Here is a 14,266-nt window from a genome sequence, read left to right on the forward strand (position 1 = left end):
CGTATTGCCCAAAAAGTTCCACATGTCTATCCTACCTCTCCTCTCTTAAGGAAATTGGTTCACCTCTATCAACCTCAAGGATGCCTACTTCCATATCACCATAGTCCGATCGCACCAGCACTACCTCCGCTTTGTGATTGGTACTGATGCCTACCAGTTCTGGGTGCTACCCTTCAGTCTCTCCACTGCTCCAAGGGTATTCACCAAGTGCATGGCAGTTGTCTATTCCCATCTGTGACTACAAGGTGTAGAGGTCTATCTGTACATAGATGATTGGCTGTTGGTGGCATCAACAGAAATTCAACTTCTTCGTTCAATAGAAGTGACCTGCAATCTCCTTCAGGAGCTTCGACTCTACAAAAATGTAGAGAAATCCCACCTGGTACCAATGCAGCAGATCCAATTAATCAAGGCATTGCTGGACTCCCACCTGGGCCGCGCTTCCCTACCTGACACCAGGGTAAAGATGCTAACTGTTCTGGCATCAGAGCTGTGAACGAGCAGATCTTCCACGGTTCTCAAAGTCCAACGTCTTCTGGGCTTCATGGCCGCAATGACGGCTGTAATTTGCTACACTCGACTGCATATAAGACTGCTCTAAAACTGGCTCATACGCAACTTCCATACTGAGCAGGACACCCAGCGTACCAGGCTCTGCCTACCTCTGGACACCAGAGACTCACTATGATGGTGGTTGGTACCCAGTGTCAGGGTGGAAACTGAGCCCAGAGAGCCCCAGAGCAGTTCTGATTCTGAGGAGGAACAGCCATCCATGGGAGTGGAGCCAGCTCATCCCTCACAGGCTCAGCACCTGGCAGAGATTTCTCCTGCCAGCATTCCAGAGATAGATAGTGACCCGGGTAGTGAGGGAGTGCGGGAGGGGGACTTCTTAGATGCTTGACGCAGACGCAAAGAGTGACGAGCGATGGAGGGCGCGGAAAGGAGGCGTAGCGCCCGTTTGGCGCGCAAGCAACGGCTGCCTTCCATGGACCCAAAGGAAAGAGGTAGGATCTCTCCCTAGCCCATAAGTTCTGGGTCTTCAAGTGACTCTCTTTCAAACGGGGATCAACTGCCCGCCTGAAGCGTAGTCCACGCTGCTGTTTCTTTGCTTTAGCCGTAGTGATTAGCATCTGAAAGAGTCATTAAGCTGTAATGGGATTAAAGCTTTGAAAAGAATTCCCTTTCATCTGTGTCTTGAGTTGGCTATTGGATTCTACTGAGAGAGGCCACCAAGGCGTTCCTGACACCGAGTAACTTAACCTGGGGCATGCCGTTCCTTCAGCCTTCTCTATCCAGGGTGGTGACTACAGATGTGTTGCTCTTGGGATGAGGAGCTCACTGTCAGAACTTCATGGTTCATGGCCAATGGGCACCCACCGAATCAACCTCCTAGAGTTGAGGGCACTGAACAAAGCACTTTGGGTGTTCAAGCAGGACCTGGTGGGCAGACTGGTCCAGGTCACCTCAGACAACACAACTGTCATCGCGTATTTGAACAAGCAGGGAGGTACCAAATCCTTCCCGTTGCTCACCCTTATGCTTCAGTTCTTTGACTGGTGTGTACCCTGTTGAATCAGACTTCTGACGATACATGTGGCTGGTGTTGACAAAGTACTGGCTGACCAGCTCAGCCGGACCATGCTGATTTCCCACAAGTGGGAGTTGGACAGAATGGTTCTGGAGAGCCTCTTACAGCTTTGGGGGATGCCAGAAATCGACCTCTTTGACACATGGGAGAATGCAGTTTGCACAATATTCTGCAGCAGAGCGGGCCAAAGCCCAGGATCGATAGGTGATGCCTTTGTGTTTCAGTAGACAGGGGCAATGTTTTTCCTGTTTCCCCATTTCCACTGATGTCCAGGGTCCTGGCAATGGATGGCACCGAGTGGTTTGCCCCACGGCTCAAAATGGCAAAGGGTCGCTATTGACGGCTTCCATCCCATCCATCTCTCTTCATGAGGGAGAAGGGCAGAATCTGACATCCAAACCTAACAACTCTCCGCAAGACAGCATGGAAGATCGGGTGATGGACGTTACTTCGGCTCCAGTTGCGATCCAAAGGATCCTCAGTACTGCCCGCAAACCATCGACGCAGTGTTCCTGTTCAAGGAAATGGACTGCTTTTCTTGCCTTTGCTCAGAACCAAAGGTTTCACCCATGTGGGTGATCTTTGCACCACATTCTCCAGTTTCTCCTATCCCTTTCTGAGAAAGGACTCAAACTGTCACCTCTCAGAGTTTACCTCCCCACTGTTTCTGCGCTTCACCCTCCTGTTGAGGGATTTTCCGTGTTCTCGCATCCAACATCAAAGAGATTCCTGAAGGGGATCAGGAACCTCGCACCACCTCTCCGCTCTACGGTACTGAGCTGGAGCCTTTTTGTCATGCTTAAGGTACTTTCATCTAAGCCTTTTGAGCTGCTGGCAACTATTTACTTACGCCTCCTCTAGTGGAAAGTGGCATTTCTGGTGGCCATTGCATCTGCACTCTGTGTGCTCAGAGTAGACCAGCTTTATCTCTCCTTCCTTTCACTGAAATGAAGTGGTGCTCAGACCTGACCCTGCCTTTCTACCTAAAATTGTGTTGGATTTACATTTAAATCAGGACATTGTTTTGCCTGCTTTCTTCGCCTCTCTGTCTACACTTCTTGAGTCGACCTTGCATACACTTGATGTTCGTCATGCCCTGGCCTTTTATAAGTCGAGGACTGAATAGTTTCGATTATCACCCCACCTCTTTGTCTGCTATGGTGGCAAATGCAAAGGCAAGCCATTGTATGAGTTGGCTGTGCTCGAACTGTCTGCCCCAGTCCAGGGTCATTCTACTCGTGCGGTAGCAACGTCAGTCATATTCGGCAGAGGGGTTGCAATCCTTGAACTGTGCCAACCTGCAACCTGGTCGACCTTTATTAGAGACTGGATGTCAGGGCTAGAGCTGCTGACTGTGCTTTCGTTTGTGCCATCCTCGGCTATAGAAGTTTCCCGAATTGAGGCTCCACGCAGGCACAGAGCCCATATGTGTGAATGCATAGGTAAAAAAAAAAGTGTAAAGGTGTCCCCAACCAGTCGTGTCCAACTCTAGGGTGCGGTGCTCATTCCCGTTTCTAAGCCGAAGAGCCAGCGCTGTCCGAAGACGCTTCCGTGGTCATGTGGCTGGCATGACTCAACACCGAGGTGGACGGAATGCTGTTACCTTCCCCGCCGAAGCAGTGCCTATTTATCTACTTGCAATTTCTTGCTTTCGAACTGCTAGGTTGGCAGAAGCTGGGACTGAAGACGGGAGCTCACTCTGTCACGCAGCACTCGGGTCTCGAACTGCTGTCCTGCCGACCTTCCAGTCTGCAGTTCCACTCAAAGAACTACAGTTACAGGTAGCAACCTGTCTTTTTGCACTCCACAGGACAGGTAAGATCCTCCTTGGAAAAACATTGATGGTGACGAGACCTGAAACCAAAAACAACTGCCTTGCAGGAAGCAGGAATGTCATATAAGTGGGAACCCCTACCATAGCTAGAATACCTGCAAATGCTAAATCTCGTGAAGGAAAACAAGTTATTACCAGTGGAGGCTGGTAGCTCTGATGTCAGTAGGGTAGTGAATCCCCTCCAGGTTTCAGTCAGAATCAGTCAGAACTCTAAAGGAGCTATCCAAGGTGCGAAGCAGAGTTCTGAACCAGAGTTTTCTTTGCTTCCAACTGAAACCTGGAATGGATTCACCGCCCCACTGACATAAGAGCCACCAGCCTCCACTGCTTATTGCAGTTACAAGTTACTAGATCACTAACCTCATTTGTTTCAAGAGGCTAACAGAGCAATCCTGTGCAGCAACAAAACATCTGGTGGAACACTCCGCTGGTATAAGCTGTTCTGCTGAAGATAGATCAGCAGAGCACCCAAATGGCTTGGAGTGCTGGCGACACAGGGAGGTGCAGATTTGCAAATTAGGGTAGCCGTGTGTCCTCTTTTACGGAGGACAGTTCTCTATATGGAAGGCCATCTTCTGTTTGAAATCGTTCTCTATTTGAAGACTGTCTGGTCTAATTCCAGTTTATTAAAGATAAAGCACCACAAAAACTGTGGCCTATCCACAGTCAACACTTGGAGAGCAGAATGAATAGGCAGGCACACCGGTCACTGGGTCACAGTCATATCAATTAGCACATGCACATTTTATGCAAATTTCTGTCCTCTTTTTTGGCAATTCGTAATCTGCTCTCATAACTGCAGAAGTTTACACTAACCTCAGACTTGGTGCAGGACATTCTGATTGATTCTGGCTCAGCTTATAAGTGGTATAGTAGCATACTCTTATTTGTGACTGAAGCTGGTGTTTTACACCGAAACATTTCACATTTTAAAATCTGTTTATATATGAAAGACAGAAAGACTAACAACATAGTATTCAAATATATTTTATTTATTTATTTATTATTTATTTATTTCATTTCTATACCGCCCAATAGCCGAAGCTCTCTGGGCGGTTCACAAAAACTAAAACCAAACAACACACAATAAAACAATTTAAAATATATAGAACATTAAAACCACAATATAACAATACAACCACAATAAAACCTAGCAGCAGTACAGGAGTTTAAAATACAGATTTAAAACAGCAAAGATAAAAATTTAGAAAGCTAAAATGCCTGGGAAAATAAAAAGGTCTTCACCTGGCGCCGAAAGGAGTACAATGTAGGCGCCAGGCGAACCTCACTAGGGAGCTCATTCCAGAGCCCATTCCAGAGCCCTCATCAGTAGAAGCCAAAACGTTTAGCTTAAAATATATTTTAATACCTGTTGATAATCTTCCTGTCTTTCTTATACATTTTACCTGACTGCTTAATTGGATCCAGACCCCCCCTTGTTGCTTTGCTGCTGTGCTGCTTTACACCAACCTCTCTCTCTCTCTCTCTCTCTCATATATAAACATACATACATACACTGTATATTAGAAATTTTGTAATCTATGAATCTATAAACTGGATGCGCTCCTGGTGGTCATACATTTTGTTTTGGAATAGGGGGTTAATAACTGTGGAATGTAATGGCATTTGCACTGGCAGGGAAATGTTTTAAATTAAAAAATGTTTCATATAGAATAAGACCCAAATTTGAAAGTGCCTGTCTTAGTTTTTATTTTTCTTGATGGTGGGGGCAAAGAGGTTATGACATGCTGCTGCTAAATTATAGCTATGATACAGTCCTGGATTTCTTTTTTGGTATTGTGTCCAGTTCTAGGCACCACACTTTAAGAAGGATGCAGACAAGCTGGAGAGGGTTCAGAGGAGGGCAACAGCACCACACTTTAAGAAGGATGCAGACAAGCTGGAGAGGGTTCAGAGGAGGGCAACAAAGATGATCAGGGGACTGGAAACAAAGCCCCATGAGGAGAGACTGAAAGAACTGGGCATGTTTAGCCTTGAGAAGAGAAGACTGAGGGGAGATAGGATGGCGCTCTTCAAGTACTTGAAAGGTTGTCACAGACAGGAAGGCCAGGATCTCTTCTCGATCATCCCAGAGTGCAGGACACCGAAGAATGGGCTCAAGTGACAGGAAGCCAGATTCCGGCTGAACATCAGGGAAAACGTCCTGACTGTTAGAGCAATACGACAATGGAACCAGTTACCTAGGGAGGTAGTGGGCTCTCCCACACTGGAGGCAAGCAAGATGAGGCTGGACAGCCATCTGTCAGGGATGCTCTGACTTGGATTCCTGCATTGAGCAGGGGGTTGGACTCGATGGCCTTGTAGGTCTCTTCCAACCCTACTATTCTATGATTCTATCCTACTAGGAAGCATCATCCAGGAAGTCCCTTACTTTTTTGCCTATGCTGCAGAAAAGGCATTCTGTAGTTGTTCAGAGACATCATTATTGGTGCTTCTATGTCCTCAGACACTGAATACAAGTTCTAGAGCTGAGTCTTGGCACAAATGAAGGGCTGGTTCACAGGAAACATCACTAGAGAGCAAATATTGCAGAGGTGAAGCACGAACTGCTCAAACTCCCATCCCCTGGTACATTAACTAATGGTTGCTTTGGCCTCCTCTCTGAGAATTGGCACTGGAGCAAATTAAGAAGTGTTGATCTGTAAGACTACTACTGCTGAAATTCAAATGTCTCACTACTCAGATAGACTGCCCCTTTCTCAAAAGCAGTTGTGCTAAAAACAAAAAAATCTAACTGCATACTTTTATTTTCTCCCTCCCCTGACACCCACACACACACACACACAACTTGCAGTAGTCTGCGGCTGACTGTGCATTACAATTAATTGGCAGGCACGGCGGCCAAGGAGAAATTGCAAATTGCATTCTGACTGGCCTGCTGTCCTTACTAAGCCTCTGAACAAGGTAGTATCTGGCTATTCAACATCATCTGATAAATGATAGCAGTTTCTGTATTAGCTTTTATGTTTATACCAGTTGCCATGCTTTGGAAAACTACACTGATGGTGGAAGCCTCTAAAGGCTTATATAAAGGTAAACTAAATTTTGATTACATGAAAAATGGGTAACTGATGATTGTTTGAAGCTGTTTAAATTAACATTCATGGAGATAATCTGATGTAAGCTGTTGGACATTTTGTGAATACCTCAGTAAAAAACAAGGGCCCAGCTACACAAAACACAAGCATCCCCCAGGCCAGAGTAAGGTACCAGAGTAGGGAGCTGCTCCATTCATTCCCAAGGTGCCCCTGCTCATGATTTGCTTCCTCACTCTGAGAACTGGCAGTATCTTTCAGGGAAGCTTGTCCACCATTACCACTTCTCATTAAGGAACCCTTGATAAGCTTTTCAGAAATGACAAGGTTTCCCTAAAAATAATCTGAAAACCACTGTGTTCAAACACAATCACAGCAAAATCAGGAAGTTAAAGGGATTTGAAAAACAAGTCAAGAGCATTATGGCTGGCACCTTCCCATTTCAGAAGCATAAGGGCCTGTGGGGATTTGCACTGACTCCATCTGGTTGAGAGGTTTATCGTAAACTGCCACTTCCGTACACAAGCCAAACCTCGGCTGTTTCCCTTCAAGAGTGCTTTCTTAAATCATGGCTGCTTATGTTTCTATATGCCTTTAAAGAATAACAAAACGACCTTTGGCGCAATACCTTTGTAGGAGTTAATAAGGACACTTATGTATTCCCAACAACGAGCTTATAACAACAAATAATTGCATGGCTGTCTCCACAGGCAACTCTGTGAAACCAATGAATGCAGCTTCTTTAGATATTATTGTATTAATCATCCCTCAGGCTGAAAGTTTTACTAGATTAATGTGCATTACTGGTTACTCTGGCAACAATTACAAGCTGGTGTACTTAAAGTCAGGGCTGAAGAGCACCGATAGTTGAGAAACACCTCTGAGTATACATGGTGTCTTCCTCCTGAAGTGTCTCTGAGGCTGAACAGAATTCCTTCCCTTTTTGAAGGTGACAAACTTCTAATTTTTGAAAAGTGGACCAATAGGCGGTGTCTCTGAGCATATGCAGAGTAATTTCCCTCAAAAAGGAACAAAGTTATTTTATATCAAAGTAATGTCAGCGAAGAGAAAACTCTCTGGAAAAGACCCTGATGCTGGGAAAGACTGAAGGCAAAAGGAGAAGGGGACGGCAGAAGATGAGATGGCTAGATAGCATCACCGATGCAATGAATATGGACTTGAGCACGCTCCGGGAAAGAGCGCAGGACAGGAAGGCCTGGCGTGCTATGGTCCATGGGGTCACGAAGAGTCGGACACGACTGAACGACTGAACAACAACAACAAATGTCAGCACAGCCACAGAGGGCTTATGAGCATGTGCAAAGTGCCCCTCTAGCAGGCATTTTAGCGTGCAGTCCTATGGATGTGGCGACGGCCGACAGGAAGCTCTGGTGTGGGCTGGTCCATGAAGTCACGAAGAGTCAGAAGCGACTGAACGAATAAACAACTTATGCATGTTTAGACAGAAAAAAAGGTCCTACAATTCCCAGCATTCCCCACCAGCTGGCTGGGGAATGCTGGGAATTGTAGGGCTTTTTTCTGTCTAAACATGCGTAGGACCGCGCTCTTAATAAGGTAGAAAAGTAACAAACTAAAATTCTGAACACACGCATTTTTAATACGGTTTTACATCTTCCAGTTCTAACAAGCGCCCAGAAGAACGACATCCCGGCCCGTTGCTAAGGGCCGCTAAGGGCAGGGAAGAAACGGGCGCGCTCTCGCCCGCAGATCGGCGGCCGCCAGAGGCGCATGCGCGCCCCGCCGCGACCGCTTCAAGAGAAGAGGGGCGCCGTACGATCGAACAAGAGGGAGCGTGACACCCTGTGACGCGTGCGCACGAAGCGTGCCGAAGCCCGACAGCCGCGCCAGCCAAACCGGCGGCGGAAGAGCCCTTTGGGCGCACGCGCATTGGCCTCTCCCCGCCCTTCTATTGTGAGCGGGCGAGGTCTCGCCGCCCGCCGTTCGAGCGCGCGGGCCGAGTTCTCGCGAGAGGTTGCCACAAGGCGGTTGCGCTGAGGCGCTCTCTGCGTGTCTTTCCTCCCGAGGGTCGCTTCGCCGATTGCGCCCCTCACCCGCGTCCTTCGCGCCGAGCCAGCCAGCGGCCGCCTGCCTCCATCCTCGAGCGCCATGTCTCGCTACCTGCGGCCTCCCAACACCTCGCTCTTCGTACGGAACGTGGCCGACGACACCAGGTGTGTGTAAGTGAGGAGGGGGGGAGGGGTACGGTGGGCTTGATGGCGCGGGCGCGCGCGGCGGGAACGCGGGCGCGCGCGACCCCCTCTCTCTTCGCTCTCGGCCCCGGCCCGCCGCAGGCGTTGGCGGCGCGCTAGGCCCAACTCACGCCGCGGAGCGCGTGCGCGGCGTAGGCCTTCCGGATCGCCTTCCCGCCTCTTGGCTTCCCCCTTTTGTGGGCAGAATCCAACATGAGCCCTACCTAGAGTAGGCCCGTTCAAATGCATAGGATCTAAGGTGATCGTAACTGATTTAAGCCCCATGCCTTTGAATGGGTCTACTCTACGTAGGCCTTAGGTTGGATTCCCCCCCGTCTCTCCCGTTCTTGCCTCACAGGTACCGCTGTTCACACGTAACTTACAGCCCGAACCTGCCCACGTTGTTTCCTCAGGAATAATCCCCGTGGAGCTTAACCGCAGGGAAGCCAGGCGTTCTCGGGCTGTAATCCTATAGGAGTGCGCCGCTTCCGCCGGAGTCAGCTCCGTTTTCTTGGCTTCCGAGTAAAGGCGGGAGAGCGCTGGCTGTAGCTCGTGCGAGTTTTGCGCCTGTGTTTTCAAATTTCTCCTTGTGGCGCCAAAGCTGACTAACAAAGGATAACAATAAAATTCAAGAAAACCCTGTTAGTTCATATGATGGATAAAACCAGCCCAACAGGTCCTTTAAAAGATCACGGCCAGGGGTACAAGAGCTTTTATTTTCAAAGCTTTATTCCGTCATAATTTTTCTTCCCCCTCCACATTCCTGCCAGTTTCTCTTTTTTGTCTCTTACTTCCCTCTGCACACCCTCATCCCTGCCAGAGGTGTCTGCCTTCCTTTCTTTTCCTGACCTCACCACCCTCTAGATTCTGTCTTGAATTTATCTTAACGTAGACGTTAAGATTTCCCCTTCCTACCTTTTTAATTACTTCTCCCCCCCCCCCAGAACTGATATCTACAGTTTTCTTTTCCAGCTTGCTTAATTGCGTGGTTCTTTTCTGTTTTGCTAGGCCCGTCATACCAATTTCTCCTCCCCGCAGCCCCCTGGCTTAACTGTGAGGCTCAAAGACTTTAGAAAGAACGTGAAATCTAAAGTAGTCTTATTACTTTCCCCAGTCTTTTTTAAAATTTATTTTACCTTAGCTGTTAGAAACACACCTTTGTTGGCACAGTGCGTACTCAGTTTTTCCAAGCAGTTGGTCTTCTAGAGGACTATTTAATTTGCTAGTTGGAAATGAATCCCAATGTAGGAAAATGTATCTATTATGCTTGAAGTAGCGACTTCCACTGTTCTCATTATGGGAGAATATGCTACACCGCACCACAGACAGTGATACCCACAGAATCATTATCAGTGTTGAATCTAGGCCTAAGATAATAATGGAGAAAACAGTTACAGTGTAAATTTGGGAGTTCATTGAAATAAACAGTAAAGTAGCATGTGTCTAAATTTGTAGGATAATTCAACTAATGCTTCCTTCAATATTTTCCCATGACAAACCTACTTCTTTCCCCATTTAGCGCAGTGATCACTGTTTGGTGATTCTTTGATTCTACTAAGTAAATGGGGAAATCCCCCCCCCCCCCCGCAGTAAATATTTTAAGGCTGTTCAGAGCCAATCACAGCTTGTAGGAACCTTTCTCCTTAAGCTCTTCTTGATATTTCTTAAATAATATTTTAAGGTGAAGTCTGCACCAAAGCAGAAAACACTGAGTCACCTTCCTTTGAGTTGCAGATTAAAACAATTATGTCAAAGGAATTATGTGTAAAGGCAATGTGGTGATGAAGAGGGGTTGAAGTCCATGAATTCAGTTGCTTCTTTTCTAAAGGTTTGTTTCCAAGAGATGGGAATGGAAAGCCATATTGTGAAGGGGGAAATGAAGGGGACGTTAACATTACTGTCGCATATAAATAGCATCAATGAAGTGTTTTTTAAAATTTAAATGCCACATACACTGTCTCGGTAATCCTTCCCGGTAAAGTATTCCACCCAAAGTTGGAAAATGGCCCAAAGTTCCACTCACCATGATGAGTGCAAGAAACCCAGTCTTCCTCCCAAACTTGGAACTGCGAAGTAGGCAGCATATCAACTCTATAGTCACACAGCGTGTCCAGGTTAGGGATAGACAACCTGGTGCCTTCCCATAATCACTAGCCATTGGATAGGCTGGCACGAACTTATGAAAGTTGTAGTCCAAAACACCTAGAGCATGCCAGGTTGCTTACCCGTGTACATCTGAGCCCTTTGAAAACCTCAGAAGTGCAGTGTGGCTGCAAGAATTATTCCCCAATACCTCTCTAGTTCCAAGCCTAGAGCTAGGGAAGGCAGTAGGGAATTGTTACTGACTTTCTGCTGAGTTTTGGAGACATGATACAAGGTCAGGGGCATGGTCCTGGCAACCCCACATCTTGGATTGGCTACTGAAGAAAGCCAGAATTTGTGAGCTCCTGAAAACACCTTGATTGTACATGAGTGGGCTTTCTGATTTGTACCTCGGATTGCCCAGTTTGCATGACTTACTGGGGTATAGTGTTTCTTTGCTTATGTCCTTGTACTTCTTGTAAGTGGAATGGTGGCATGTTTTTCTGTAATAAACCTTACACTCTTGAGGGAGACTTGAGCATAATTTACAAAAAACATAATGAAAAACGTGCATTCCAATTTTTAAAACATCTGTATCCAAATCATTTATATTTACATCCTGTCCTTCCTCACAAGGAATCCTGGGTGGCTAATAACTCATATAAAAATGATACAACACAGGAACGCTGTTAAAATCATAACTCTAAAATTACAAATACACATTAAAATATGCTAAAACCATCACCACAGCACCAGATAAAACACATACCTATACTCCAAATGCTTGTACAAATAAATGTTTTTAACTGGCACCTGAATGACTATGGTGTGGATGACAGATGACCGTCTACTGGAAGGAAATTCCAAAGTCAGGGTGCCACTGCCAAGAAGGCTCTGCAACATGTGGTAGCCCCACAGGCCACATTCCTCTAGGGCACCACAAGCAAAGGCTCCTCAGCTGGTCTTAAATTCCAGGTTGATCAGTATTAGGGAAGGCATTAGTGCTATTCATTCGTCTTCAGTATACTATATTTGGGGTTGGATTGTTATCACAAGTGCTAAGAAAAAGACGTTGCAGCTCAATCCTATTCATCTGTGCTCTGAAGGCAGCATAGTATTGTAGCCTAACTTTCAAATAGTGGCTTGACATTATTGGGTTACTGTGTTTTCATGTAGACTTGTTTCTTAAATTCAACTCACTTTTATTATAATTAGTGAAGACATTCAAATGTTAAGTGTTCTATTTCAGGTCTGAAGACTTGCGTCGTGAATTCGGTCGTTATGGTCCAATAGTTGATGTGTATGTACCCCTGGATTTCTACACTCGCCGTCCAAGAGGATTTGCTTATGTTCAATATCCTTTCTTCAGATGGCTGATTAGTGAGGGGTGTTGGAGTTTGAAATTCACGTTTGTGTTTGAGGTAACAAACCTAAATGAAAAAGCTGTTTTCTTCTGTGTTGTATGTAATGTCATACTGTGGTGTGTTCCATTTCCCCACAAATTAATATTTTAATGAATTTCCACATCTTGAAATTTAAACCATATCTAATAAAGTCTGCTTTGTTGTTGCAAGCTTCATTTTCAGACTTGTGCTTTTAATACTGAAATGGCATTTGTTGCTGCCTCCAAATTGTCTCTTTGCAGTTAAATATAACTGGCATTTATGATAAACTTGTTCTTGTGCTTAGCAAAATGTGGCTGATATTTTATTGTTTTAACTTCATAGAAACTGGATTAATTTGATCAAAAGTAGTTTTGTATAAAATGAGGTGAAAAGTCTTGCTCTGATTATTGTCCCCTAATTTACTGTCCTCTGTTGTTGCTGTACAGTAATGGCGACCCCAAAGAGAAAGCATGAAAGAACCTTTTAGAGTAGAGTTCAAGAATTAAGGCAAGTAGACAAGCCAAAGACCTCTTAAGGATCAGGCTTGAAGAGAAGGGAAAGTTTGGGAAAAGAAAAGATAAAGAAAAGCTGGAAGAAGGACAAGCCATAATGGGAGACAAAGCTTCGCTTTATCTGCAAATGGGGGAAAAAGGTTGTTTTTCAAAGTATAAAGATAAAGCCATCTGTCATTTTTGACCAAGCATCTCATGACAAGTCCTTCTGACAAGCACTTAAAGAGTTAAAGGTCAAGATGAAGTTGACTGGTGGCCAAGATAAAAGGAGCCATACCTGATGTATCCTACAGAATAAGAGTTGTCCTCTTGCTTCTTGTGTAAGTGGTTAACCAATCCTTTTTTTATGGCTTAGTCTAGCTATGGGCCCTGTAATAATTTGCTTCATATTAGTGGTACCTTTGAAATTGTGGTTCCCAGTGAAATGCAGTCACTCCTGATTTGAGATGAGTTTACCTGTAATAGGATGACATTTGGCTTCTCCTTAGGAGTTGATACATGGGCATCTAGGGACAATTAATCTGTTTAGGTCATTTAGAGATACACAGAATATGAGTTAGTACACAATATGACATCTGATTCAAGCTTAATTTTCCAACATATGCCTTTGTCATAAAATTGGGAGCATTTTATACTGGCTTAACTTTTAAACCAATAGTGGAAAAATGTAGGAAACATTAACAAGTGTAGTTTCATCAACAAAATGAAACATTCTTAATTCTTAAGGGTAACAAAGCAAATGTTTAGGGAGAGAAACAATTTTTGAAACATATATATATATATGAGAAATCTGGCATTCATTAAGAATAAATTTTTTTTCACTGAAACTTGCCTCTTGTCTCAAAGTATAAAATAGACATTGTTAATGTCAGCTAATTTTTGTTATGCCATAGAACATGCCAAAAATCAGGACAAGTTGCTAAACAAAGGTGTGTGATGACATTAAGGGAAAGCCAAAGCTTGCTAACTATGTAGCTGTAAATACCTCAAATTCCCAAGTACCTTAACATCTAGTACATTTGAAGATGTCCGTGATGCTGAAGATGCCCTTCATAATTTGGACCGGAAGTGGATTTGTGGCCGCCAAATAGAAATCCAGTTTGCTCAAGGAGATCGGAAAAGTACGTACACTCTCTTTGTGTAATTGAATCCTTTATTAGGAAATCAGGACTTGAAATGTAATACTTGGGGCCATGTATATGTAGTGAGAGTCTGTCATACAGCCACAAAATCTAGTATGAATTTATTGAGAGATTATTATTTTTATTCTAAAGTTTCTAACCTGTGTGGTAGGTCAGGAAGAAACATAGTGTTTTAAAACATAGTGTCTATAGACTCAGAAATCAGGGGGCAGAAGTAGATTTTCTTCCCCCTGTACAATTTGCTGGAACTTTCAATGACTGCTATTGACTGCTGCCATTTGAACCTAAGCTATCAAATACATTTTTATTCAAGTCTTAACCCCTTATCTACATTCTAGTCTTGTCTGGATCTAACTAGAAACCTGCATGTAGAAGAAACAAAATTAAAATTTGTAATTCTCTGTGAATGAAGTTACATGTGGAAGATGCTTACGTATTTCAGCTAGAAAACTTCTCC

General features: G+C 44.8%; 1 protein-coding gene across 5 annotated transcripts in view; it reads left to right on the forward strand.

The window, feature by feature from the left end:
• Positions 1 to 14,266, forward strand: part of SRSF10 (serine and arginine rich splicing factor 10) — a 38,864-nt gene that overhangs the window by 14,341 nt on the left and 10,257 nt on the right. For 2 of the 5 annotated variants that reach the window (XM_084815915.1, XM_084815920.1), the window contains exons 2-4: positions 3,252 to 3,369; positions 12,020 to 12,124; positions 13,685 to 13,788. In XM_084815915.1, coding sequence (XP_084672041.1) covers positions 3,252 to 3,369; positions 12,020 to 12,124; positions 13,685 to 13,788 — 327 coding nt within the window. Of the gene's footprint in view, positions 1 to 3,251; positions 3,370 to 8,455; positions 8,677 to 12,019; positions 12,125 to 13,684; positions 13,789 to 14,266 lie in introns of those variants that run through there. The other 3 variants (XM_084815918.1, XM_084815919.1, XM_084815916.1) reach the window with 2 other exon arrangements.

The sequence above is a fragment of the Heloderma suspectum genome, chromosome 10 (assembly GCF_057233095.1).
Source record: "Heloderma suspectum isolate Gila_16-S chromosome 10, 16-S_ref, whole genome shotgun sequence".
Taxonomy (NCBI): Eukaryota; Metazoa; Chordata; class Lepidosauria; order Squamata; family Helodermatidae; genus Heloderma; species Heloderma suspectum.